The 24,852-nt window shown below is 39.2% G+C and overlaps 1 protein-coding gene across 1 annotated transcript in view; it reads right to left on the bottom strand.

Annotated features, from left to right (window-relative positions):
• Positions 1-4,780: 4,780 nt before the first annotated feature.
• The window catches only part of HMGA2 (high mobility group AT-hook 2), a 144,150-nt gene continuing 124,078 nt past the window's right edge, over positions 4,781-24,852 (bottom strand). Inside the window, exons 4-5 of the mRNA XM_054445175.2 lie at positions 19,255-19,287; positions 4,781-7,759 (exon numbers count right to left, since the gene is read on the bottom strand). Of these exons, the coding sequence (XP_054301150.1) occupies positions 7,712-7,759; positions 19,255-19,287 (81 nt within the window). The 3' untranslated portion in view covers positions 4,781-7,711. The remainder of the gene's footprint in view (positions 7,760-19,254; positions 19,288-24,852) is intronic.

Here is a 24,852-nt window from a genome sequence, read left to right as displayed (position 1 = left end):
GAACTGACAGGAGGCGAAGCATGGGTGGAAGTGCTCCCTTGCTTGCCACTCGCCTCCTGCTGTGCAGACCAGTTCTTAACAGGCCACAAACTACAAACTGGTAATGGTTTGGTAATGGGGTCTGGCGACCTTTGCACTAGAGGACCTGACTGTATGTCAGAGTTGGGAGTAAGAAGGCAGAGAGGCTACCCTAGACAGAGAAACATTTCAACTGAGATCTGAAGACTGAGGAGGAGGTTGGCCAGAGTGGAAGAGAGGCCGAGGAGGAAAAGAATTCCAAACAGGGGGTACCAGAGCCTGGGAAAAAGTGCTCAAGGTTATAGGAAAGAGAAAGGTGCATTCCAAGCCACTGTAAGGCAAGTGAGCACAAAGTAAGGAAGACTGAGAGAGCTCGGGCTCAAAAAGGAAGAAGGAGCCAGACTGTCAGGCCATTTGGACCATAGGAAAGATTTTGAATTTTACTGAGACCATTAATTTTGTGATTGGATTTCTGTTGTTCAAAAGATGACACTGGCTGTGGGTAGAGAAAAAATTGAAGTGGGTAAGAGCACATGGAGCATAAAAATGCAGTGGTGCTTGAACTGTAGTAGTGGCAATGGTGACGAAGAGAAAGCAGACACATTCACGAGATATTTGAAGACCTTTGTCTTGTAAAGATGACTTCTGTAATAGTTGGACGGGCAGTACAACATATCTTATGGATTTAGATAAGTTTCACGTTTTCATTAGCTGGTGTAAATATAGGTTTTATTTTTCATGACGTGATTAAGTTGGCTGGGATTAGGCTAAACATAATTGTTTTATGGCTAAATGTATCCCGTTGTAATAAATAATTACCATGTATCAGCCCACTTAATGCCTGATTTCAGAGACGAGGCCACAGGAAACTTCGACAAGCCTACAGATTTGGGGACTAGACTAAAGATAGAGGAATGGGACCTTAAATGTTACTGGTTTTGCAGAATGTTCTGAGTCTTATGGCCAACTTACTTGCAATTTCGAGAATCCCCTCAACCTGATAGAGCTCATAGTCTCTTGGTATATATTCTTAGATTGCTAAATGGGATGAATAGCTAGGTTTAGCTGTTCCACAATGCAACAGAATCATTCCAACTGAAGGGTACTGAAGACTTAGAGACTGAGTGTGCTGCTATTTCAGTGTTCCCTTTGAAAGTATAACTTTGGAAAATCTGACTGAAGCTTGGGAAGCTAGGATTAACTATGTTAGGGTTGTGCACCCAAGAGGAGTTTCATCCTGAGCAGCAATTGCATGCAATACTCTGTGGGTGTACACCAGTCTAGAGGACAGTGAGGAATCTGAGATTACATTATGGCTTTGCCATTTACTAGCTGTCTTCCCAAGTCAGTCACTTATGCTCTCTGAGCCTCAGTTAACCCATCTGTAAAATAAATATAATAATAATAATGCCTGCTATATTACTCACCATGGTGCTGAAGATGAAAAGAAAGAAAATTTGTGAAAGTGGTTTGTAAGCAAAAAACTGATGATGCAAAAAGAGTTGTCATTACTTGTCCCAGTCAAGATAGGGTAAATTGTTTCATGGTAAGAAACAGCAAACTCTCAGTGCCTCTAAATGAGGTGTCTTTATCCCCCTGCAAAGTCCACTGCCAGACCAACAATTCTCAGGGTATTTTATTTCCATTCACGTTCATGGTAAAGTCTGTGACATTCTTCAGCCTTGCTCACATTCGTCTCACCTCAGTTTCCGGGTGTTAAGTGAGAGTTGTTGGCTGTGCCATTGTAACAGGCAGCTGCTATCTTTCTTCTCTCCTGTATCTGTTTTCCCTTTTCCTGGATGTGGGCTTGGGCTTGTCTTTGGGGCGTCTCTCATTTCATGTTTCACATGGGGCTGGGCCTCCTCTCTTCCCTCCCTCTCACTTACTGAGGTCCGCCTTTATGGACTGGCTCTGGGGACAGACATGTGACCCACATCTGATCTAACCAATCACTGTTTTCTCCCCACTCCCACCCACTTCTGGCCAGAATGATTTTATAGTGATTGGCCTGAGATCCAAATTTGCCCAACAGTATTCAACCCCAAGATTTTGTTAGAAATATTGAAAAAAAAAAAAGGATCTTTCTTCAGAGTTTGCTAGACCAAGATGATGTGGGTCTGGGGCTTCTAGCAGCTACCCTGTCATCACTAGAAGATAACCTATCCAAGAATGAAGGCAAGATAGAGAAAAGCTGAACTATAGGTTATACATAGACTATAGTTCTTGCCACATCCTTGGGTCCCTGGATCAAGCCATACCTAAAGATCCACATCCTGGACTTCCTAGTTTATCAGCTACTACATATTTTGTTTTGTTTTATTTGGCTTAAGCCATTCTGCATTGGGTTTATGTCTTGTGCAACTGAAGGGATCCTGGCTAACACAGCCATTCATTTCTAGGGCAGGAGCTGCTAGCCTGCACTAGACTAAACTATCTGCATTTTAATATCAACTTTGTCTTTGTTTCATTGCATCTCTTGGAGCATTGCCACTTAAATGGCAGCTCCTTTTCCTTAGGTTCCTCTAAAACCTGGCCAATGTGCCCAGCGGAACAGCAGACATCAGTCAGAGATCTGACTTAGGAGGACATTGACGCTTTTGAGATCTCCAGGATTTGGGGAGAACATGGCAGTGTGTTAAAGGGCTCCTCTTTTCTCCAAACTCTCTAGATTCTCAGCAGCAGCACACTACTAGAGCTAGATCTGTGTCTACCATTTTCCTCACATAGCCAGTTTCTTTCAAGGTAGATACCCTACAGTCTGGGTTCTGGCAGTGTAGCATTCTCAAATGTTGCTATTTCACATCCTCAAGAATGTATGCTTAAACTAGGACTAAGGAAGCCACAGGACAAACAAATTCCAAGAGTGAGAAAATAGGTAATTGAATAGAAGAAAGGGAGATGGGACACAAGGGTCAACCTTAGGGTTGGTGGCAGTACAGGGGAAGAATTTAGGGCCCTGGGAAGGCTGAGATGGGCTTACTCATGGAGTGGAGGCAGATCATCAAGGTGGTGAGTTAGGCTCAAAGGCAAAAACAAGAACCTAACTATTGCAAACTAGGTACAAAGTGGAGTATTGCTCACTGACATGAAGCATTTTCCCATGGACCGCAACTGGGTCTTGGTATGAGAGTGGAACCAAGGCATGACTGGCTTAGCTTGGGTGGAGTCCCAAATACAGAGGCTGAGGATGGAGGAGAGAGGGTCATATCTGCAGCCATTTCCCTCCTACTTCAGAAGAAAGATTGCCAAGTTTTACAGATGGCTGAACTCAGACTAGGGGTGTAGACCCCTGTTGTTGCCTTTTGACCCCCCCTGGTTGTTGTCTATCTGAATTATGTATTTCAAAAATATTTTGATTCAACTTTTCTTCCACTTTTAGGCCAGAATTCCTAGATCTGAAGAGTAATTGCTCAAGAATGACCTTACCTAACTCTAGAAATTAGTCTTGCTCAATAAAAAGTCATCTCACAGAAATAAAACTAACTTGAAAAGAAGAGCATCAAATCTGCCGTCTTCTCTCTGCTCTTGGGCTTTTTTTTTGTTTTTGATTTGAGAGACAGAGTTTTGCTGTGTTGCTCAGACTGAAGTGCAGTGGCTATTCAGAGGTGTGATCACAGTGTACTGCAGCCTCCAACTCCTGGACTTAAGTGACCCTCCTGCTTTAGCCTCCTGAGTAGCTGAAACTATAGGAGTGCGCCACTGTGCTGGTCTTGGGCTTCTTATGTTTCACTTCTCTGAAGTTTTGTTACAGTTGGAGTTTGCATCATATGCCTCCTAGCTGGATGGTATTCATTCCTAAATTCTATTTTTATTTCTGCCTAGACTCCTAAACCACTTACTATTCCTGAATTCACCAAAGAGTTGAGCATCCTCAGCCCATTAAAAGGTACATACCGTCCCCACGCTCCCATGTGAAATGCTACGTTGGTTGAAACTCATTCTCCCTCTCTGATGGTGACCATAAAGGCTTTTTGTGAGAGGGCCTGTGATTTGTCCTTGGTATTGGCAGGGGCTTCAGGATGCAGCCACTTTTCAGGACAACTCAGTAAGGTACTCACAGAATATTGGCTGTGAGAATAAGTGAATGAATTCAGGAATGAAATAATACATTTAACAAATTTCCTGACAGTAGATGTCTTAAAATTGGCAAGCTTTTCCTAGAAACAAATTTCTCCTTCTAAGAAGCTAAATGAAGAAAATTTGAGTAACAACGGTGATAGTACAAACCAAAGGTTTTAACTTTTTAAAAATCCTGGATTTATTCATAATTAGCAACTTAAGTGTCAAGTTGACCTTGAACTTGGTAGAATCATTCTGACTCTGCTAGTAGTTTTTAGAGTTAAAAGGCTCCTATCTAGGAGACACTTTGTGGCTTTCATTTCTTACTCTTTTCATCAAACTTCCGGATCTCTTTCCAATGTTACTTCAAAGACAACTAGTGCATTAGCTACTTCCCTTACAAAGTTTGTAGATGCTAGCCTGAAGTAAAAATTCTGTAGTTTGGAACTACAGCTTGTTCTTCACGTTTCTTCTAAGATTGTCTCTGTAGAACTAAATGTCAAAATCTGAAAGCCGAGTTCAGGGCAGTTGATTGAAGGAGTACGATATGTAAAACACACTTTATGTACATGTGAGCCAAGATGTGTGCAAGGGGTGCAACAAAATGACTTGTGAGTGTCTCCCTCCTTGATCTGTTTTGACCAAACTTTATTACTCATTTAATGGAACTGTAACAAAGAGCAGGAATCAAAACACATGGGGATCACAGAGGCTGTTATGTTTATTGTGCAGAACAGACAGTGATAATCCACTAGAGAAATATTTTCAACAAGCAAGCGATTCAAAGTACAATCATAGACAGCAATTCTACATAAGGAACAAAGAATAAAGTTAGAAGACACTCAAAGGAACAGGGAGAAAGTCAACTGCAGTTAAACGTCTTGATACTTTTCTCCTGCAAACATACCTAACTTGCAGAAATGGTAGAAAAGTTAAATGTCCAGTCTTATTTAGCTGCGACCAACAACAGCAAAGAACAGTCCTATAAAATTTATCTCCCACAAAAATAAACTATATATATAAAAATTTTATGATGTTCTTACTGTTCCATTGGCCACAAGCTTTTTTTTTCAGTATGAAAAATGAGGTATACTGGGACTTAAGAGGTAGTAGTGTGTTTTGATTGTACAACGTACGGGAAATAAAAGTGTAACTTCACCAGAAATGGAAATCACTCGGTGCACCATGTTTGGCCAACATGAGCGATTGCTTCAATTTTATCAGCTGGCCAATGAGGTTTCTAAAAGGCCCATCCAAAGATATGGAATGCGACTTTTATTTTTATGAGCCACTGTTTATTTGCTTATTTAATGCACAGTTAACAGTAATGTTGAGTTTTAATTCTCTCCATAGCTCCTTTGGTGATTCACAACAGTGAGCGATCTGCCAGTCTCAGAGAGGTATGTGGCCTTTGAAACTACCTCCCTGAAGCAGCTGGAAGAGAGATGGTTTTGAGTTTCATTTGGCTTCAGTACTAAAAGCCATACTGACAAAAGCTGTCACGAGAAACTACCTCCTGGCCCAGTTGATAATACCATGTTAAAAAGTCAGCACACTCACTAGGAGAGAAAGGCATAAAAACTCTACATAAGAAGCGTTTAAAATAAATCTGGTTGAGACATATTACAAAAATCACATTTGTGTAAAATACATGAAAATATTTGTCAAGCATTTTCTTATATTTAACTAATCTTAAAAACACATATTTTTGATTGCATTATGCAAAAGCAGGGCTTGTTGCATCTCACCTACAAAGCTTCAAGTTTCTTTGAAGGTTGGCTTTTATTTTATTTATTATTTACTTATTTTGCAAAAGTATGTAAAAATGTGTTCCTTTCTATCAAATGTCTTTTACAAAAATAGTTTTGACTAGGGATAGCTGCAGTTTGAACTATTTCAAACATTGCAAAAAACAAATGAATGCTGCAAGTAACAAGTTCATTCCTTTTGAAGTCTGGAGGTAGGTCTTTGCAAGTCAATTAGTCCATTTCCTTAAACAATTCATTTGAGGTACAGACTTGGAGGGTAATATTTAAATATTACAGTCAAATCTTGTGTGATGTGTAGTGTGATTGAGGAAAATTATCCTTAAGAACCTAGGAGCGACTTGGTTAAAAAATTTTCAAGTTAATGTAGAAATCTAGCAGAGAAGCTGAAACAAGTATTTGTAAAAATTTTTAATTAAAAAAACATAGAAAAATACATAGTCATGCTGAAACACAGTAAGGAGATTGCTTCTTTAACTGTAATTAAGTGTACAAAAAGAACTGCAGATGATTAGAATCACCTACCCAGTAAGTTTTTTTCTTGCATTGCTTGTGTATAGCAGCATGTAATAAGTACTAGACTGTAAATTCGTTGTAACATTCAGAGGTAGTATTGAGTAGTGGGGATATATTGCATCTCTGGCTAAAAGTGCAGTTTGAATGAAGAGATGGTGAACTCAAGCCGAAGAAAAGCACCTCGGTCAACCATCTTATGTCAAAACGTATTACTTGAAGTAACACATATGCTTAATTTGAGGTAAGTGGTATTCAGGTCTTTCATGGAAACTGATACACAATGAAAAGAGAGAGGGAGAGGAAGAGAGAGAGAGAAAGACACAGAGAGAGATTGCCCCCTTTTTTTTTTTTTTTTGCTTTTTAAATTGATGTATAACTATAGCAAAAGAAATTTAGATTTCGCTCCTCCCACCTCATAATTAGGTGAGTTCATCATGCATTATTCTGTTGTACCTTTTCATTAAATTACAAAGAGGATAATTTTACTTGTCTAGTTTCCTTAAATGCTCTGAGGCTGACAAGTGTTATTTATTGCTAAATGGCATTTTGGCTCTGTAGGAAGTAGATTTCCTAAAAATGAAGTGTTGTCCTGAAAACAAGTGCTGTGAGTAAATTTATTACTCTTGCTGATATGTGTGATATCCATAAATAGAAGAGTTGGCAATATTTGTTTGCTTACTTCCCTTTTTGAAAAATGAACATAACCTTTTCTAGTTTGTTAGCTGAACGAAAGGATACATCAGCATTTCGTCTCATTTAGAAATAAAAAGTTAAAAATCATCAAGTAAGTGTCTACAAGATTATACGAAAAAGAGAAAGTAGTATCTAGTCCTTATCTTTGGTGTTCTAAACAGAGGATTCACTACAGGGAGTGGGTTGGGGTGGTATTTGAGGTGTACACAGTGTTACACACTGCGTTCTTCCTATATGAATGCCCGACGTCACAAGTGTGACACGTTTCTTGTTTGCATGCAGTGCAGTGATTGACTAAACCCAATTCGGTTTTTCTCACCCGCCCACTCTTGCTTATCAGATCAACAAACTATTAGTAGGTTAAGAAAAAAGAAAACAGTAATTAAAAGTTGCATTGTTAAGCTGTGTCCCCTGTGTTTACAGCAGTTTTTCACTAAACCTGGGACTGTGAAGGGATTACAAAGAAGGTGATTAATATAGTCCTTTTTAAGGTTATGTGATTTCTCCCCACCCCACCCCCACCCTCCCACACCCCACCCCACCCCACCCCAGATGAAAGTGGAAAGACCATGGCAATACAGAATAAGTGGTCACTGCAGTGTCTTCTCCCTTCAAAAGATCCAACTGCTGCTGAGGTAGAAATCGAACGTTGGCGCCCCCTAGTCCTCTTCGGCAGACTCTTGTGAGGATGTCTCTTCAGTTTCCTCCTGGAACACACAAAGGGCACAGCCATGACGCTCAATCGTTATACTGTTTGGGCTGCTCTTGCCAACAGTTGAGAGGTAACCTGTTTCCACAGCATATTATGCTTGCCTTAAAAGACGATGACGATGACTGGCGAGCCCTCATTCCCACGGCTTCTTAAACCGTAATTGAGGAATCAAGGTGTTGTTTTTTCCCAGAGCGGTCATTAGCCACTGTTGACTTAAGGCTTGACATCATGGCGGCTGGTCAGCAAATTCAATTGTTTGCTGTCCAGAGAATGTCAGGGCAATGCACACTTACTCACCAATTAGAAAAAAAATAGGAATGGATAAATTTTTCCCGACAGCATGCCATTCATCAGTTTTAAAAACCGGCACACAAGAAAAATAGAGTTAGGGGGATCCTTTCTTAAGGTATAAATGAACCCACCCTCCAGATACTGGTAATAATAGCTGGTATTTTTAGAGTGCTTACCAGATGCTTAGGCACCTTCTGTTAATATTCCTGTTTTACATCTGAGAAAACCAAGGCACAGACAAGTAATGTGCCCAAAATTACAGGGTGTGTGGGACCAGGATTTGGGTCGGGTTGGTACTGGTGCCAACACCTGTGTGTGACCGCTACACCACTGTGCAGAGGCAGTGTGAGAGCAGGGGCAGAGCTGACAACGAGCCTTCCCAAATCCATTTCCTCCCCCCTGTATTTATTAAAGCACATTTTGAGACAGTGACCCAAGTTCGGCGTAACTGCTCAATCTCAATACTAATCCTCATCGACCAAACATTTGATGGTGGGCTAGCCAAGCAGAGAAAATCTAATATATATGTTTTTGCAAGGCCCCCCTCTTCATATAAATCTAACTCCTCCTTCCCTTTTCCTTTTTCTGATTCCTTATGGCTCTGGAATTTGTTGGGGTTTCTGTGAGCCGGCTTGAGCCGCAAAGTTCTCTTTCCTTTTGCTTATTTAACAAATGTGCAGTACCTTTCAGGACATGGGTGGTAAAGCGGAGACAATAAACATTTCCGATAAAAGCGTCGTTAGTGAGAGGATGATTTTTATCAAATGCTGCACATTGTCTCATAAGACGGCATGTGAAAAAGATCTGGGGGAAGAGGTAAACATTTACTCCTGCAGCAGACCAAGCCCCTTTAAGAATGGCCAGCTTAAAACAGCTTATAACAGTCTTCATACTTTAATAGATTTGATTTTCCACATGGCTTCATTTTGTCTGGGTGGCTAACCGACACAATTTATACCTCTCTTCCTTTCCCAGGTCACTACAGTACACCATTCAGTAAAGCATGCCTTAAAGCTTGTCTGCATTATATGACCAAACTTCCATTCATTAGTGTTTGAAACACTTCAGCTGTGAAGGGACTCCTAAATGCTACCATGTGTGACGCTTTTGCGTAAAAGCAGCAAATGGGAGAAAAAAACCCACATGAACGGGCACTCACACATTCACATGAATACACACACACACACACAAACACACACACACACACACACCATCCTGGGCTTTAATCACAGGCTACTGCATACTTCAAACCCTTTGCAAAAGGTTTCAAATATTCTCTTTCCCCCTGAAGACTGAGCAAGCTGTAAATCCTGGGAATAAACACACATACAAATGAATGGATTACAGCTTGAAAAATATAACCACGGCAGCATCAAGTCATGAGATTTCACACCGGTTTTGTTTAGTCTGCTTTGGGTTTTGTGGGAAAAGTGGAACGTATGAGGCTACCTCCTCTTTAACTCCCAACCCCCAAACTGTGGGCCTCACATATTTAAGCAGCAGGTTTATACCTCTTGACTAGGCAACAGGCCATGACCCTGAGATTCTCTGTGGAGCCCTGGCCACAAAGGAGGATGTAGCATGATTAAAGCCATGGGCAGACGAAAGACAGATGAGTCAAAGATCAGCTGCCCTGTGACCCTGTCCTTTCACTTAATATTTAAATTCCAGAAAGTCACTAAGCTGTTAGGCAGATACACACCTCATTTGTCCCCAGATGATTCACTTCTCATTCTGACATGAGGTGTGGACTTAGGTGACTACTCTGAAACAGACCACGGCATAAAAGCCAGCAGGTATATTTTATTCCTTCTTACGGTTAACAAATTAATAGAACTCAGTCAAGCTGGCAGACCTCCTGGATTGAGCTGTAATTATTCAATTTCTAACTGTTTGATTTTTCTATATTATCCGGAAACCAAGGTACTTTCAAATCCGGAAGGAAGCAGAATTTTCAGGCCATGAACTTAACAAAGACCTTGTACTAGATGGAATGTGATCAGCTTTTCAAAACATTCCCAGAAACTTTGCTTGATGTGAGCTCCTGAAACTCCTGAATTCCAACCCTTTAGACACAATTCAGATGAAAATGGTAGTAGGTCATGTTGTTTCCTTAACTGTCCTTAAGACAATGTGGATAGTTGTTTTATTAATGTATCTTTCTGCTGACCTTGGAATTCTACTAGTAACTATCAGTTAGTACTGGGAACATGACTAGGATGTCAGAGGGTGGGAGTCTCACTCCATTAAAGGTTTGGAGGCAATGTGGCTCTCACATGCTCAGAATGATGCTTTTCTCAAATGTCTAGTTAGTGGAGAGCTCTCTCTTCTTGGCATAGCCCTGGCTGGCCACCCTTCAAAGGAAGGAATGGTTCCCAAAGGCGTGATGTGGTGGGGCAGGTGGCTCTTCCCACCTCTGCAAACCTCAGCTCTCACCTTCCCAGTGACTTGGTCTTTGGTTACATGTGTGGATTCTGTATGACAAGTGTGCATTCAATGAAGAGAAGAAAAATCCTCCCTGTCAGGAATGAGGTTGGAAAACCCATTCTCAGCTCCCCTAAGTGTCATGGTTTGGCCAGACTTAACACAGGGTGCTTCTGTGGTGCAAAGAGGGAACAGAAACAGGTGACATGGAGAATAAGCAGCTGGCTCCGACATCCCCAAAGAGTCCTGTTTCTGTAACTGAGGAGTTGGTAGGGACCCCTGAGCTTCAATCATCTTTAATAACTTAAAAGACATGGCTGGGGCTAGGTATGGTGGCTCCTGCCTGTAATCCCAGCACTTTGGGAGGCCTAGGCAGGCAGATCACAAGGTCAGGAGATCCAGACCATCCTGGCTAACACGGTGAAACCCCATCTCTACTAAAAATACAAAAAATTAGCCAGGTGTGGTAGCGGGCACCTGTAGTCCCAGCTACTTGGGAGGCTGAGGCAGGAGAATGGTGTGAACCCAGGAAGTGGAGCTTGCAGTCAGCCGAGATGGTGCCACTGCACTCCAGCCTGGGTGACAGAGCAAGACTCCGTCTGAAATGAAAAGAAAAAAAAAGAAAAGACATGGCCGTGTGTTATAGACAATAGCTTTTACCTTGACATGTTTTAAAAAAATTGCTTCGCATTTGTCACCTAATGGTCAAAGGACCTTTGAGCTTGTGTAGCTCCCAAGAGGAGCCCTGAAGTAATAAGGAGATGAAAACTGTAGCCAAGAGTTGCACACATCTCCTTAGGGTCTAGCGGCAGGGTGGGAAGGCTAAACAGCCACTCTTTGGTCAAGAAGGCTTACCTGTTGGAATGGGGCTTCAGGAATGTTCAGATGAAAGGACTTTTCAAAGTGCAAGTGCACAGTGACATTTTTATGAGCACCAGCCACTAAGGCCTCTAAACACTGAAAAGCTCCCAGCCATCATGCATGATGCAGCCCAATATCCACACTTAACTCCTAAGGCTGACAGAATTTTAAAATGTCTTGAATTTAATCAGACTTACCATACAGGCATGGATGAGGGTGTGTGCTGGAAGAAAGTTCAATATTTAATGCTAAGAGCTGAAGCTCTGGGTTTAATTTTCAGATGCAGACTGAACAGCAGGTCTGCAGTAGAAGAGGCCAGTGAATTCTAAATGGAACCGGGAAATACAAACACAGGGGTGGTGTCACCACGATGCCCTCCTTTGTGTGTGGTACGGAGTGCAAAAATCACAGAAGTTCATGTCAGCTTTAATAAGTCCTTATCTTTTTTTTTTTTTTCTTAACTGCAAAGAATTCTGCAACTATTCTATTACATGATGTTGCAGGCCAGAAATACATACGTAATTTAAGCTATCTTGCCAATAAACCTACAAATACTTGGTAATCTAGAAAGGGTAGTTATGGCTAAATGGCATTCTTTTTTGTCATCTGTGTATGTTCAACTTCTCAGGAACTCAGAATGACACACTTAGGAGTTTTCCACATTCAGGAGTATCTTGAGTCAGTCCTGTCACAACAGAAATAAAGGGCTCTCTCTCTTCAGCAGCAATGACCAGGAACCAGTTTTTCAAGTTCCATCTGTAGCTAAGTGACCGGCAAGACCACAAAGCTCAGTTTTTCTATTTCTCTGTCAGATATTTTCATTTAAAATTTATTGGGACTGTTTAACTTAATGGAAAGTGATTATTTCCCCCAACTAGGAAAACTCTACAGCAGATTTTTTAAAAACATGTTAAATGGAACATATATAAACCATATAATCTGGCAAGAGCAAGGGATTCTGGTGGAAATGCTAGGCGGGAATTATGTTTTTCAAAAGGAGACAAGAAGTTGAGATATTGACAGCACTTGTACCTGATCTTGTCTTTATTTTTGCATTATGTATATAAAAACATAGAATTGTTAGGACTTCTTTGTGTGCGTTAGCATCAGCTTAATAAAGTCGGTTTGAAGGTCTTGCTAGGGCATGTTTAATGTAAAGAAGGTTGATCTTGGACCTCACTAATCATAGATGCCAACCATGGCACTAGCAGGTCTTAGTCCCACCGTGTCAGCCCAGTAATGACTATACATGTCTATCTACACTGCAGGGTTGTGTCAGAAATGTGACCACCACTTGGGGAAACCCTGAAAAAGAGTAAAAATCCAGTAAGACTATAGTGTGAAGCTGTGATTATTAATGTCAGTTACTCATTCTGTGATTATTTCTTTACCTGTGATTCAAGGATAGGTTCTTAAGAAAGAAAAAAACTATTAAAGAAGGTCCCCAGAGGAAAGTAAAATAAAAAATCTTAGATTCCTAAAATGCTCTCCTGCTTTTCTTGTCTGTAGCCTCAACAGAGTTCCATCACTGAAAATATTGCAACAGAAGTAACGCTGGTCTCTGGGATACAATGAATTTCTCCTTTCTGGGATAAAGGGCCATTTTTTAAAAATCTGGAGATGGTAGGCACATTTTTCAAATAGGGAAATCATTTTAGATATAAACTAATTGCAAGTTTCAGGAGTCATGATTTCTGAGGATTACCGGTTTGATCAGTTTTCCATGCCAGGTTCAATTCATATTGCAGGAACACTGCATTTAAAAAAATAGCTAAAGACAGCAAAAGGATTTTTGCATAAACAAAGTATTCAAAAGAAGGGAATTTTTTTTTTTTTTTTTTAAATAGAGATGAAGTCTCACTATGTTGCTCAGGCTGGTCTCAAACTCCTGGGCTCAAGGAATACTTCTGCCTGGGCCTCCCAAAGTGCTGGGATAACAGGCATGAGCCACCGTGCCCGGCCCAGAAGAAGAAAATTTATTTCAATGTTTCCACAACTGTTGTGGAATGTTCTTATTTTTATGCAAAGTAGCTTTAAATTATGATTAAAAACTGCTTAAGGGTTATATTCCAGATGTGCTTATTAGTGGCATAGACTAGGAAAAACCTTTTCCCTTTGTTTTGTAGATGTGAAAAATTTTGCATAGGTGTTGTATCTGAGACCAGGGAACAGAACATTTGTGGATTTTAATCATTATTGCACCAAACGTTTTTCATTATCCTGAGTTATGACTTTTGAGTAAGATTATAAAGATATCAATAACAGTAAGTTAACAATTTCTCAGTAGACATTTGAGCGTCCAGCAAACATTTCCTGAATGTAAGTGTCTGAGGCAATGCAACATATTTCTATGCAACCATTAAGGATTTTCTTAGAAAGACCAGGTTTTAAAGCCAATTGCTATTTGTTCCACATTAATTTGGGTCAGCAAGTTTGGAGAGTAAGAAGAAAGATTATATATTGAGTAAATAATTGGTTGTTATCCAGTACACATCAAAATGTAGAGGAAAATTCTGCAATATGAAGGGGAAATGCAGGCAGCCACTGCCATTTTGTTTTGAGCCTAATGCACAGACTTCCCCACACAGAAACAGTCATACTTAAAAAAAAAACTCTCACAGCAAATTTGTCAAGTCTAGAAACACTAAATTTTGCTTTTTGGAGTTTTATAAGTTGCCCTAAATTGAGTGATGTTCTTTCACTTCTGTTAGAAGTTGTCATCTCTATAAAACATTTCCTGCCAAGAACCGCTGACTTCATCCTGCCAATATTCCTGTATTACAACTGTTAGCTAAGCTAATTACTTCATCTGTTTACAGTTAATAATCATTTTGATACGCTTCCTCTGCCCTCCAATTTCCCTGTGCTTCTGTGTCCTTGAGCTACTTTACTAAGGGTTAAACCTTGGTTTCTACTTTGCTGTCTCCTTTTCCCTTGACCTTTGTGATGTCAGAGATCAGAGGTTAAGTCAAAAAGTATTTCCTACACAACAGAACAGTGCAACTCAGGGCAGCCTTTGATATGATTCTTCATGTTTTGCCAGTTGGTACTAAACATTTACTGGCCCACAAGATGTTTTACTAGCTTGAAAGTGCATAAGCAAGAAAAAAAATACATCAGTAATCTTTGTGACTTAGGCTGTATAAATCATTATGCTCCTTGAGTGAGTAGACGAGTGAGTATTTGTAAGTCTGATTTATTATGAACTATTTACTGCACTGGCCAAGGTACCATGTAAAAGATGAGTGTTAGAGTGAGAATGCTTTCCCCTTTCCTCCTTCCCTCTTTGTATGTCTAGACTAAAAGCCCCCAGTAAAAATGCCTTCTTTGAGAACGAGATGCTGACTGCAATTCATCAACTTGCTTGTCCCAAAATGAAATCTCTCATTTTGCTCCAAACAATGTTTAGGTTGTCTGAAATATAAACATCCTTAAAACTGCCCTTGAAGTCTCTGTAAAAACATTCAACATTTTATTTTGAGGGGGAAGAAATCCCGTGATAATCAAGGCTTACTGAGATTTCTTTGCCCGGGTGCACACCACCCACAGAAGATGTTACTCGCAAGTAAAAACTCTTTTTTTTGAAACAGAGAGCTTTGTTTCCAGTCTTTTAGAAACTGAAAACTTTGCAATCCTCTCATTGGGAAATTGAAAAGGAGCAGGTTTATACCTGTCCTAATTGCCAGAGGCATCGTTTGCCAGGGCTGTACAACAATGGGGAAAGTAGATTGAAAGGGTGGAGAGCTGCTAGGATTTTAAAAACCTGTTTTCCCTTTGGGTAGAAGAAAGGTGAGAGAAAAATGTCTGAATTACATTTAGGGAGTCCCTTTAAGTCTCAGGTTAAAGCCTTAAAAGGGTAATAGCAATAAACGATCAAATACCTGATAAACTAGCGAAACATTTTTAGACAACTCAGATGGAGAGAGGCTTATTTTTATCAAAGTAAAAACTTGAGTAACAAAGCACCCTCTAATAATAATAATAATCTGGTACTTTTATCGTGTTTCTTTTTTTAAAAAAAGAAAAAGAAAAACCTACCACCATTTCCTACTAGAGTTAAGAATGTAATTCATATGACTGAGAATTCAACTGCTCAAATTGCTAAAAAACGAGCTCATTTCTATTTCTTTCTTTCTTTCTTTTGAGATGGAGTCTCGCTGTCACCCAGGCTGGAGTGCAGTGGCACAATCTCTGCTCACGGCAACCCTCCCCCACCAACCAGGTTCAAGCGATTCTCCTGCCTCAGCCTCCCGAGTAGCTGGGATTATAGGTGCCCACTGACACACCCGGCTAATTTTTGTGTATTTGGTAGACACGGGGCTTCACCATGTTGGCCAGGCTGGTCTCGAACTCCTGACCTCCCAAAGTGTTGGGATTACAGGCGTGAGCCACCGCACCCAGCCTCATTTCTATTTATTTCTAATTAGCTGATTTTAATTTATTGTTTATCACTTGAAGTGCAAATATAGTAGAGTTATTTTGTAAGCTGTTTTCATTGGTTTTGGAATTTTAGAAAAAAGTTAACGTGCATATTACAGATTTTCCCCTTTAGCTTTTTAAGAGACTATTAACTCTCTCATTAGGATTATGGGACACACTTGATGTTTGCAGCTGATGACACCTGGTGGATTTCCCAAACACAAACCCCTGCAACAGGGTGGTCCTTCACTTTTCATTTCTCTCTAGATGCATGTACTTGTATACACAAACACAAGTGCGTATGTAGGTGCTGAGATTTATCATAATTCTGAATTCGTCTCGTCAGAATAAACTCTGCTGCTTTGTACCCCAGGTTCAACAAGGGTCATTCTTGAAGTTCTGAAGAGACTTCAGCATTGAGCAGTATGAGGATACTTCACCACAGAGCCTTTGTAATTCTGTATACGTGTGACATAAATGCTAGGAAGATGATTCTAAATGCTTTAGCCCTAATGATAGGATGGAGCAATTACTAGAAAATTTCCTCCAGCTAAAAAATTCCTGCCTTAAAAAACATTCAATGAAAACACTTGATGTCAAAGAGGAAGTACTTTGGAATAAATCAGGATTCTAGAATTTTTGAGACTATAAATCTCTGGAAATGAAAAACTTAACAGTCAAAAATAAGTCAGAATGTAATAATGCTACCTGGAATTTATATAATTATGAATTTTATGTAATGTTCTTGGGAGTAAGGGAAAAGGCATTATTATTATCCCATTTCCCAGATGGATAAATAGAGCAAAGAGAAATTAATTAGCCCAGTGATGGGGCCAGAAAGAAAAATGTAGGTCTGTTTACACACTGCCGAGCCCTTTTCTTTAGATGTAAAATATTTAGTTGTGCTAAAATTTTTACCACCTCAAAAGCGATTCTGAATGTAACCCCTCAAAGTGCTGTTGAAGGAAGGATATGAGGCTGAGTTAATCCACATTGCCACATGGGAAAGCCATCTGGGAGGGTATTTTGAAAGAAACAGATGGAAAAGGAAGAGATTCTTTTGAATGTAGTGTAAAATTTACATTAGCTTTCACGAACTTTCACGTAGTTTTCATGTTTATATAATTCATCACTGTGTCATTAGACAATATAAATTAGATAGCCCAATAAGCTCATGTTCTTTTTTATAATTCTGAGTCTGAACTCTCCTATAAAGGGCAAATCTGGAACAGGGTCTGTAAGATAGCCAGACTGATCCTTGAAGATCAACTCAATCCGCTTGTGGCTTCTTTGAGATTTTGGATTCTCTTGGGAAAAAAACTGTGATTTCACTTATATTATTTCTTAATGTATTAATGTCCAACTTGCAATCAGTTCTAGCCACATTAATAATCTCCACCTACGGTGTATTTGTTCTTGCCTCTCTACCTTTGTATATGCCATTCATCTCATCTGTAATTTCTTTCCCTTAATTTATGTTTCAGTTTTCCCTTCTGCAACTCAACAACAACAAAATCAAACAAAACAAGAAAATTCCAGTCTTATCATCCCCTTGATAACCTGAGGCATTCCACTCATTCATCTGTATCCCCCGTGTGTCCCATACACATTGACATTCTGTGGTCATTTGCTCAACAAATGTTCAGACATCCTCTCATGTGTTTTCACGGAGTGTCTTCATCTCTAGTTGCACATTAAACTCACTTAGGGAGTTCACAAAAAATACTGATATATCTCCAGACCAAATAAACAGAATCGCTCAAGGGTGGGGCCATGCTGGGGAGGTAAATGTTTAACTATTTGCTCCTCAGGAAAAAAAAAAGTCCTGATTTTGTAGTATTTGTCACTTTCCATGGTGTAAATACTCCCACCGTAGTGGATTTCAAGCTACCTACTTGACATCACTGAACACGGAATTCAGAAAAGATGTTCACTATTTGCTCACAAGGGCCGGTTCCAGCATACCACTGGATAGGACACAGGCATATACATATAAATACATTTCTCAGATGCAGTGACTGTTTTTCTTTGTTTGACTCATCTTCCCTATGACATTAAGCACAGGGGCTGAATCAATATTAACAAACCACATAAAGTTATTAATCTATAGTTCACAGCCTGTGATGCAGATGTGAACTCTGCCTCATCCTTTGACTCAAATGCACAGAATTATCAATTTACTTTCTCTTGATTTTTGTACAGATAAAGGATGAGAAGCTAAATATTTTTGGGTTCTCCTACTTAAAATGTCAAGTTTTTGTTTATATATATATATTTTTAAATATTGCTTAAAGATACACAAACACTGGGTCTTTTTAGCCCCCTCTCCCACTCTTAGCTTTTAGGTATGGGAGCACAATGATAATGATTTTTTTCATGGTAACTCTGTTTTTATTCCACTTAAAGCTCATATGTAGTTGTTTGAAGACACTTTCCCTGGATCCTTTCATGTGTTTGGAAGTTTCAATTCTCTTCTAAGTGGCATTTTTAGAGAATAGTAGATATATAAGATTGCCCAGGTGGTCCTTCCCAGGCAAGGCAACATTGACCTAAGAAAATAGGATGCAAGGTAGATTTGTAAAGACTTCTAGGGAAAAATATTTCATGGATACTTAAAATTACATGAAAGAGTTCTACTTAATTTGATAGCTCATGACACTGCTTACTACTTATTTTAGCAGGTTCAGCATGTTACCACCTAGATCTCCAATGACTATTTACATCCAGAAGGGAAGAGAACAGCAGAACATTCTTATACTTTAATAATGGCTCACATTATTAGCAATCCTGGTTAATTTATACTTCAGTTTTGTTTTCTTCAAGATATGCTTCCTCAATAAATATGTTTTTTTAATGTTTCTATGTATAGATTATAGTGAGGACAAGGTGCTCCAGGAATATGGGGCAAGAGACGTAGAGCTATTTCCCAATTTGATGTTGCCAAAAACTTCAGAGACTGTGATTCAAGTTATTTAAATAAGCTCTAAGAATGCATCAGTCTGCAAGTTAGTATAACTTAACTTCCAAGTATTCCAGCATTCTTTGGAGTGTTTTGGGATCATCAAATATTATGAAATGGTTCAATGAAGAAATACGTTTCCAGTCATGAATCATTAGATATAAGTCTGGTGTCAAGTCAACAGAATATAGACAGTCAGTTGGAAGGACAAAATCTGATGTTTAAGAATTGGTAAAATACAGGATAAGATTAAATATTTGTTTTACATATGAGGCAATGTAATAAAATAGTTTTATTTTTAAAAGAATTTATATTTGCTTTGTACACTTAAGACCTTACATTTTGGGAGGTTTTCCTGGTACGATTGCAGACTATGTATTCCTAACTTTGAAGGCTACAACACATTTTCAGGAATACTGCAAGATGATAATCAAAATTAAGAAAATGTGAAATAAAGTTTAGTTTGGGGACATTTTTCAGTACATATTTCACTTTTTATATTAATTGGGAGAAAAGAATTAATGACTATGTCTTACCTGAGCAGGCTTCTTCTGAACAACTTGTTGTGGCTAAGGAGGAAAAGAAAAAGATATCTTTTAAAAGAAAATATACATTATAGAAAAAATTAGGTGTACATATTTTAAATATAGATACTTGTCTGCAAAGAAAAGAGGAAAGTATAAAGTTCAACTGGTATATACAACATTAAAAGTGTTTATACTCGGCCAGGCATGGTGGCTCATGCTTATAATCCCAGCACTTTGGGAGGCAGAGGCGGATGGATGGCTTGAGCCCAGGAGTTCCAGACCAGGCTGGGCAACACGGTGAAACCCTGTCTCTACAAACAGTACAAAAGTTAACAGGGTGTGGTGGCATTGCAACTGCAGTCCCACTACTCAGAGGCCTAAATGGAAGGATCACCTGAGCCAAGAAAGGTCAAGGCTGCAGTGAGCCGTGATCATGCCACTGCACTCCAGCCTGGGTGACAGAGCAACACCCTATCTCAAAAAAAAGAAAACTGTTTATTCATGATCTCTCTATATTAAGGAAATACAACATAGGTTATCTCAGTGAAAACAATTCCCAATTAAATTCTGGCATACAAGCCAACTAGCTTGAAAGAAACTTAATTGTTTGATTCACTTTGTTTTTAGCCTATATATCACAAAACTGAGGAGCGAAGGTACCTAATTTGTTAATATTTTATTTTTTTAAAACACCTTCATTGAGACATAATTTACATACCACACAATTCACTCATTTAAAGTATATTTTAGTATATTCAGAGGGTTGTGCAATCATCACCACAGCCTAATTTAGAACACTTTCATCTCCTCTAAAAGAAATCTTGTACCCATTAGTGGTTACTCCCCACTACCCTCCACATCCCTAGCCACCTCCCCTGCCTAAGTGACCATGAATCTACTTTCTATCTCTACAAATTTACCTATCTTGACATTTCATGTAAGTGGAATCATACAATATGTGTAGAGTCTTTTGTGTGTGGCTTCTTTCACTGGCCTAGGGTTTTCTAGGGTCATCCATGTGGTAGCATCAGCAGTTCATTCCTTTTTATGCTAAATAATATTCCCTTGTATGGATATACCACATTTTACCTATCCATTCATTAGCTGGTGGACATCTGGGGTGTTTCCACCTTTTGGCTATTATGAATAATGCTACTATGAACATTTATATACACGTTTTTGTGCGAACATGTTTTCATTCTTGGGTATCTATCTGGGAGTGGAATCGCTGGTTCATATTGTAATTCTTTGTTTCACTTTTTGAGGAGCTGCCAGACCGTTTTCTAAAGCAGCTGTACCATTTTACAGTCCCACCAGCAATGAATCTGGAGTTCCAATTGCTCCATATACATGCCAATGCTTGTTATTGCCTGTCTTTTTGCTTATAGACATCCAAATGGGTGTGAAGTTAAACATCATTGCTGTTTCAATTTGAATTTTTCTCACAACTAATGATGTTGAGCATCTTTTCGTGCGCTTATTGGCCATTTATATGTCTCCTGGGGAGAAATGTTTATTTAAATCCTTTTCCCATTTAAAAAAAATTTGCTATCTCTTCATGACAAAGTTGTAAGTTGTTTTAATGTTTTGCATTCAAGTCCCTTATGATTTGCAAATAATGCTGTGAGTTTGTTCAGTTTCTTGATGGTATCATAGGAAGAATATTGTGTTATATTGTGTTATATCTATATCTATTGTATGTGTAGAGCAAAACTCTCCTCTTTTGAGTTAAACATTCGAGGGAATGTTTTTCTGCATGCCTAACTTTCCAATAGAATATTAGAAAATACTTGTTATTACTTTGGCATTATAAAAGATGGATTTGAAGCCTAAGCTTTTCGATGGATTATTTACTTCCAGTCCTGACTTTCATGTTTGAATATAGGCATGTATTATTCTATCTACACATCACTGAGATTTGTGAGTACACCTGAGGTACTCTGATGTGGATAGTGACATGCTTTCTTGCACCAGTGAAAAATAAAATTGCTGCAGTTCTCCCAAATAACAGCAGTTAGATTACGTTCACTATTTACTAGCCCCTGTTCATTCATTCTGAGAGCCCCTTCCTCTCAGAGGTACAGTGGTTTATTGCTGGTACATTAAAAATTCCATATAAAAATCATCAGAACTTTTTTTTTTTTTTTTAGATGGACAGGATAAAAATAAAATAAATGGCAAGGTACTTTTGCTCAAAGGAAAAGACGTTCTTCCCTTTGACTTTAAATCACAGTAAAGATGATGTCATCACAAAAGCCCAAGTTTTGAGATGATATTTTCTCCAGGGGAAATCGAACCAGGAACAATGAGGACTTCTTGCCTCTTAGGACACAAAAGCGTGAGCTAATAGAGGATTCATTTCCACAGGGTCATTTGGAAGAAGAGAGCACTCGTCTTCCTCCCTTTTTCCCTGTCGACTACACCTGTATACATGTTTACTCCCAAACCGTTTCAAATCCACACACATTCTTGCAGGCTGACTGGTTCCTACTGCTCAGAAATCCCCCTCCTTTTTTGGCCGAGGCTCCCGCATTCATGTGACTCCTGCACACTGCAGCTCAATGAAATCCTCTGAAAGGGCTGCCAGCTCACCCAATTTTCCATGAATTAGGTCCTGACACTTCAATGAGGGGAAAGACAATGTCTGAATCTCTGCCAGCCCTGGCTCCCGGCCTAGTCTGTGTCACGGAACTTCTACCAGCTACCCTCAGACACAGCACTTCATACTTTTCAGACCACCAAACAAACAGACCCTTGAATACTTTCAATGTTGGTTGGGGTTATGGCTGCCAGGATGTTTTCCCAGCCTCTGGCACCCAATGGCTCCAGACTGTGCCGAGAAAGTTTTTGTTGTTGTTATTTTGTTTTGTTTTTATTTTTATGAATGGCTTTGGTAGAAAACGCAGACTGAAGCATAATACTACCACCATTCATAAAAAGGGAAAGGAAACAAACTGCTGTCTGGAAAGCTTTTTGGACGCCAAACAAACTGTAAGTCTCTTATCTTCCTTGGGGCATCTCTGGGCTCAGAACTAAGTGTTGATTCTTAGAAACCAGTTGCTCCTCGGGGTTCTTGGCATTAAAAACACGACTGGCCACTGGAGTTTTATAAGACCTGAATAACATCAATGATACATATTAGTCTTCTGTGTTGTTAACAGTAAATTTTCACGCACCTTAATAAATGAGTAATATTTTGCACATGCATTTCCTATATAAAAGCTAGAATCCTTTATATTTTTAACATCTGCCCCTTTGTTACTGGGACGGTCCAAGCCTTACTGTTTTCATTTTCTCACAGGGAAACCAAGGCATAGGGAATTTAAATAATCTTCTGAGATCTTTTTCTAAAACCAAAATAACCCGAGTCTACTGATTCTCTTAATCCCTGATATAATGCTCTGAAGAAACTCAGTCTGTTCCTTGAAAAAAAGAAAAAAGAAAAACGTCAAATCGAGATCCAATCCAGGAGAAGCTGTACTTCCCGGCTTTGATTTTCATCTCCAGATTGTTCAGCAGGGCCTAGTTCTGATTCCTCCAGGTTGCTGATGAAAAGTGAATCTGGGGGACAAGAGTCAGACCTGCAAAGTCCAGCTGCCTCACCTCACTTGGACATTCTTCCTTCATTATCAGTTGTGGAGGGGCTGAGTCCCTCTTAAAGGTGTGGACATCATAATGACTGTTCAGTGAACAGATAGCAAAGCCTTTCAAATTGTTTAGACAAATCTGATGATCCAATTCTAAGTGTGCACATAGGGAGTTTATACAATTTAGGCACTTCGTCAACTTGACATACAAACCCTTCAATGCACTGAGATTTTGAGTTCATTATGTTGAGACTACTGCACCTTTCAAAAAGCTTGTAATGAAAATCCTCATTCCATGGTTGCATTGAAACTTCTAAAATACAGTGGGGTGAAATAGAGCTTCCTCCCAGAACCAAACATCAATAGCAGCATTGACTTTGGTCAAAAAGCATTTGACCAAAGGACTTTGAAGAAATGTTTTGGATTAATAGATGTTAAAACAAAACTGTGGCCGGGTGTGGTGGCTCATGCTGGTAATCTCAGCGCTTTGAGAGGATTGTTTGAGCTCACGAGTTTGAGACCAGCCTGGGCAACCTAGCAAGACTTCATCTCTATTAAAAATAATTAGCCAGGTGTAGTGGTGCATGCCTGTACTCCCAGCTACTCGGGAGACTGAGGTGGGAGGACTGCTTGAGCCTAGGAGGTTATGGCTGCAGTAAGCTATGATCACACCGTTGCACTCCCGCCTGGGTGACGGAGCAAGACTCTGCCTCAAAAGAAAAAAAAATGGTGAGAACTCAAAGACCCCATGAGTTGAACATATCATGTGAAGCTTAAAAGGGCTCTTTCTAACCACTTGGATTTCAGTGAGTAGTTCTCTGCAGTCTAGCCCTTAGAATGGACTAGCTCAGCCACAATTGAAAGTATAATGCTTAAGCAAATAAATATCATTTGTATATTTGTAAATATACAAATAGCTTAGGGTACAACATGCTAAGAAACTGTAGAGGATAAGCAAAAGGAAAGGACATATTTTTGGATTTCTGAGGTCATACAGCAAACGAGCATTTCTCCAAATGGAAGAAAAAAAGTTACTGAATTTTTAAAATCCACAGAGTATTTAGATTTTTAAGATTTTGTAGAAAGACACTTGTGTAGGAAATGGTCTGCCATTCCACCTATTTCAGAATAATTAAGAAGTTCCTCAGCCCTCCTAAGAATACAATCTATGGTTCCAGGAAGTCTAGGTATTTTAAAGCTGATACTCAGACAGCTAAGCCACTCCTTCTGGTAGGTATTGAAAGAAAATCCTTGCTAACAAAGGACGCAGACATTAGTAGTTCATTTTAGTGCTAATCTAAACATTAAATAAAAAGAGGCTTGAATTGAGCTTACCAACTTATTTTTTTTTTTTAAATTAGGCACAATGTATGGTAAAGCAAGCATGATTATTATGTAAAGGGTCTTAAGTTGACCTTAGAAAGAAAGAAGCCCTTCACATGGCTGTCTGTGCAGATGAGTCTCTGTGTTTAACATAAGCAGCAGAATTTTAATATAATTAGATCCTTTGCTTCTTGCCAGGCAGTAGTAGGTGATTTTGCCCACTTTGTTTTAAAATCATATGATTTTGTTTTAAAATCATATGACCATTGTTCAACCAATAGGTACTTCTGTGCCATAGCATAATCTTTTTTCATGTAGATTGTTTTCCATTCTCATAGCAATATAGTATAAGACAGATCTTCTAGCTATTTACTAATAAAGAATATAAAAACCCTAATTTCTATAAAAATTCCTCAATGAGAGTTACATTTTGGGGGCCTTTCACACCTCACAAAATAGCATCTCACAGGATCATCTGTTATTTAAAATTTTAAGTTAAATATGGTGTCATATTAAAAATGTTTATGCAAAAGATATTTGTTTTTCAACTTCCAAAAGAGTCCTTTAGATGTAAGCCAGCTCATTGAACTAGTGAGGCTTATGATCATGTTTGTATCCACACAAGTGTAGCCAGTTTTATCTGCCTGAACTGACAGACGAATATATCCCTACCATATAGACAACATTTCAATAAATA

The sequence above is a fragment of the Pongo pygmaeus genome, chromosome 10, assembly GCF_028885625.2.
Source record: "Pongo pygmaeus isolate AG05252 chromosome 10, NHGRI_mPonPyg2-v2.0_pri, whole genome shotgun sequence".
Lineage (NCBI taxonomy): Eukaryota > Metazoa > Chordata > Mammalia > Primates > Hominidae > Pongo > Pongo pygmaeus.
This window is presented reverse-complemented; position numbering and strand designations above follow the sequence as displayed.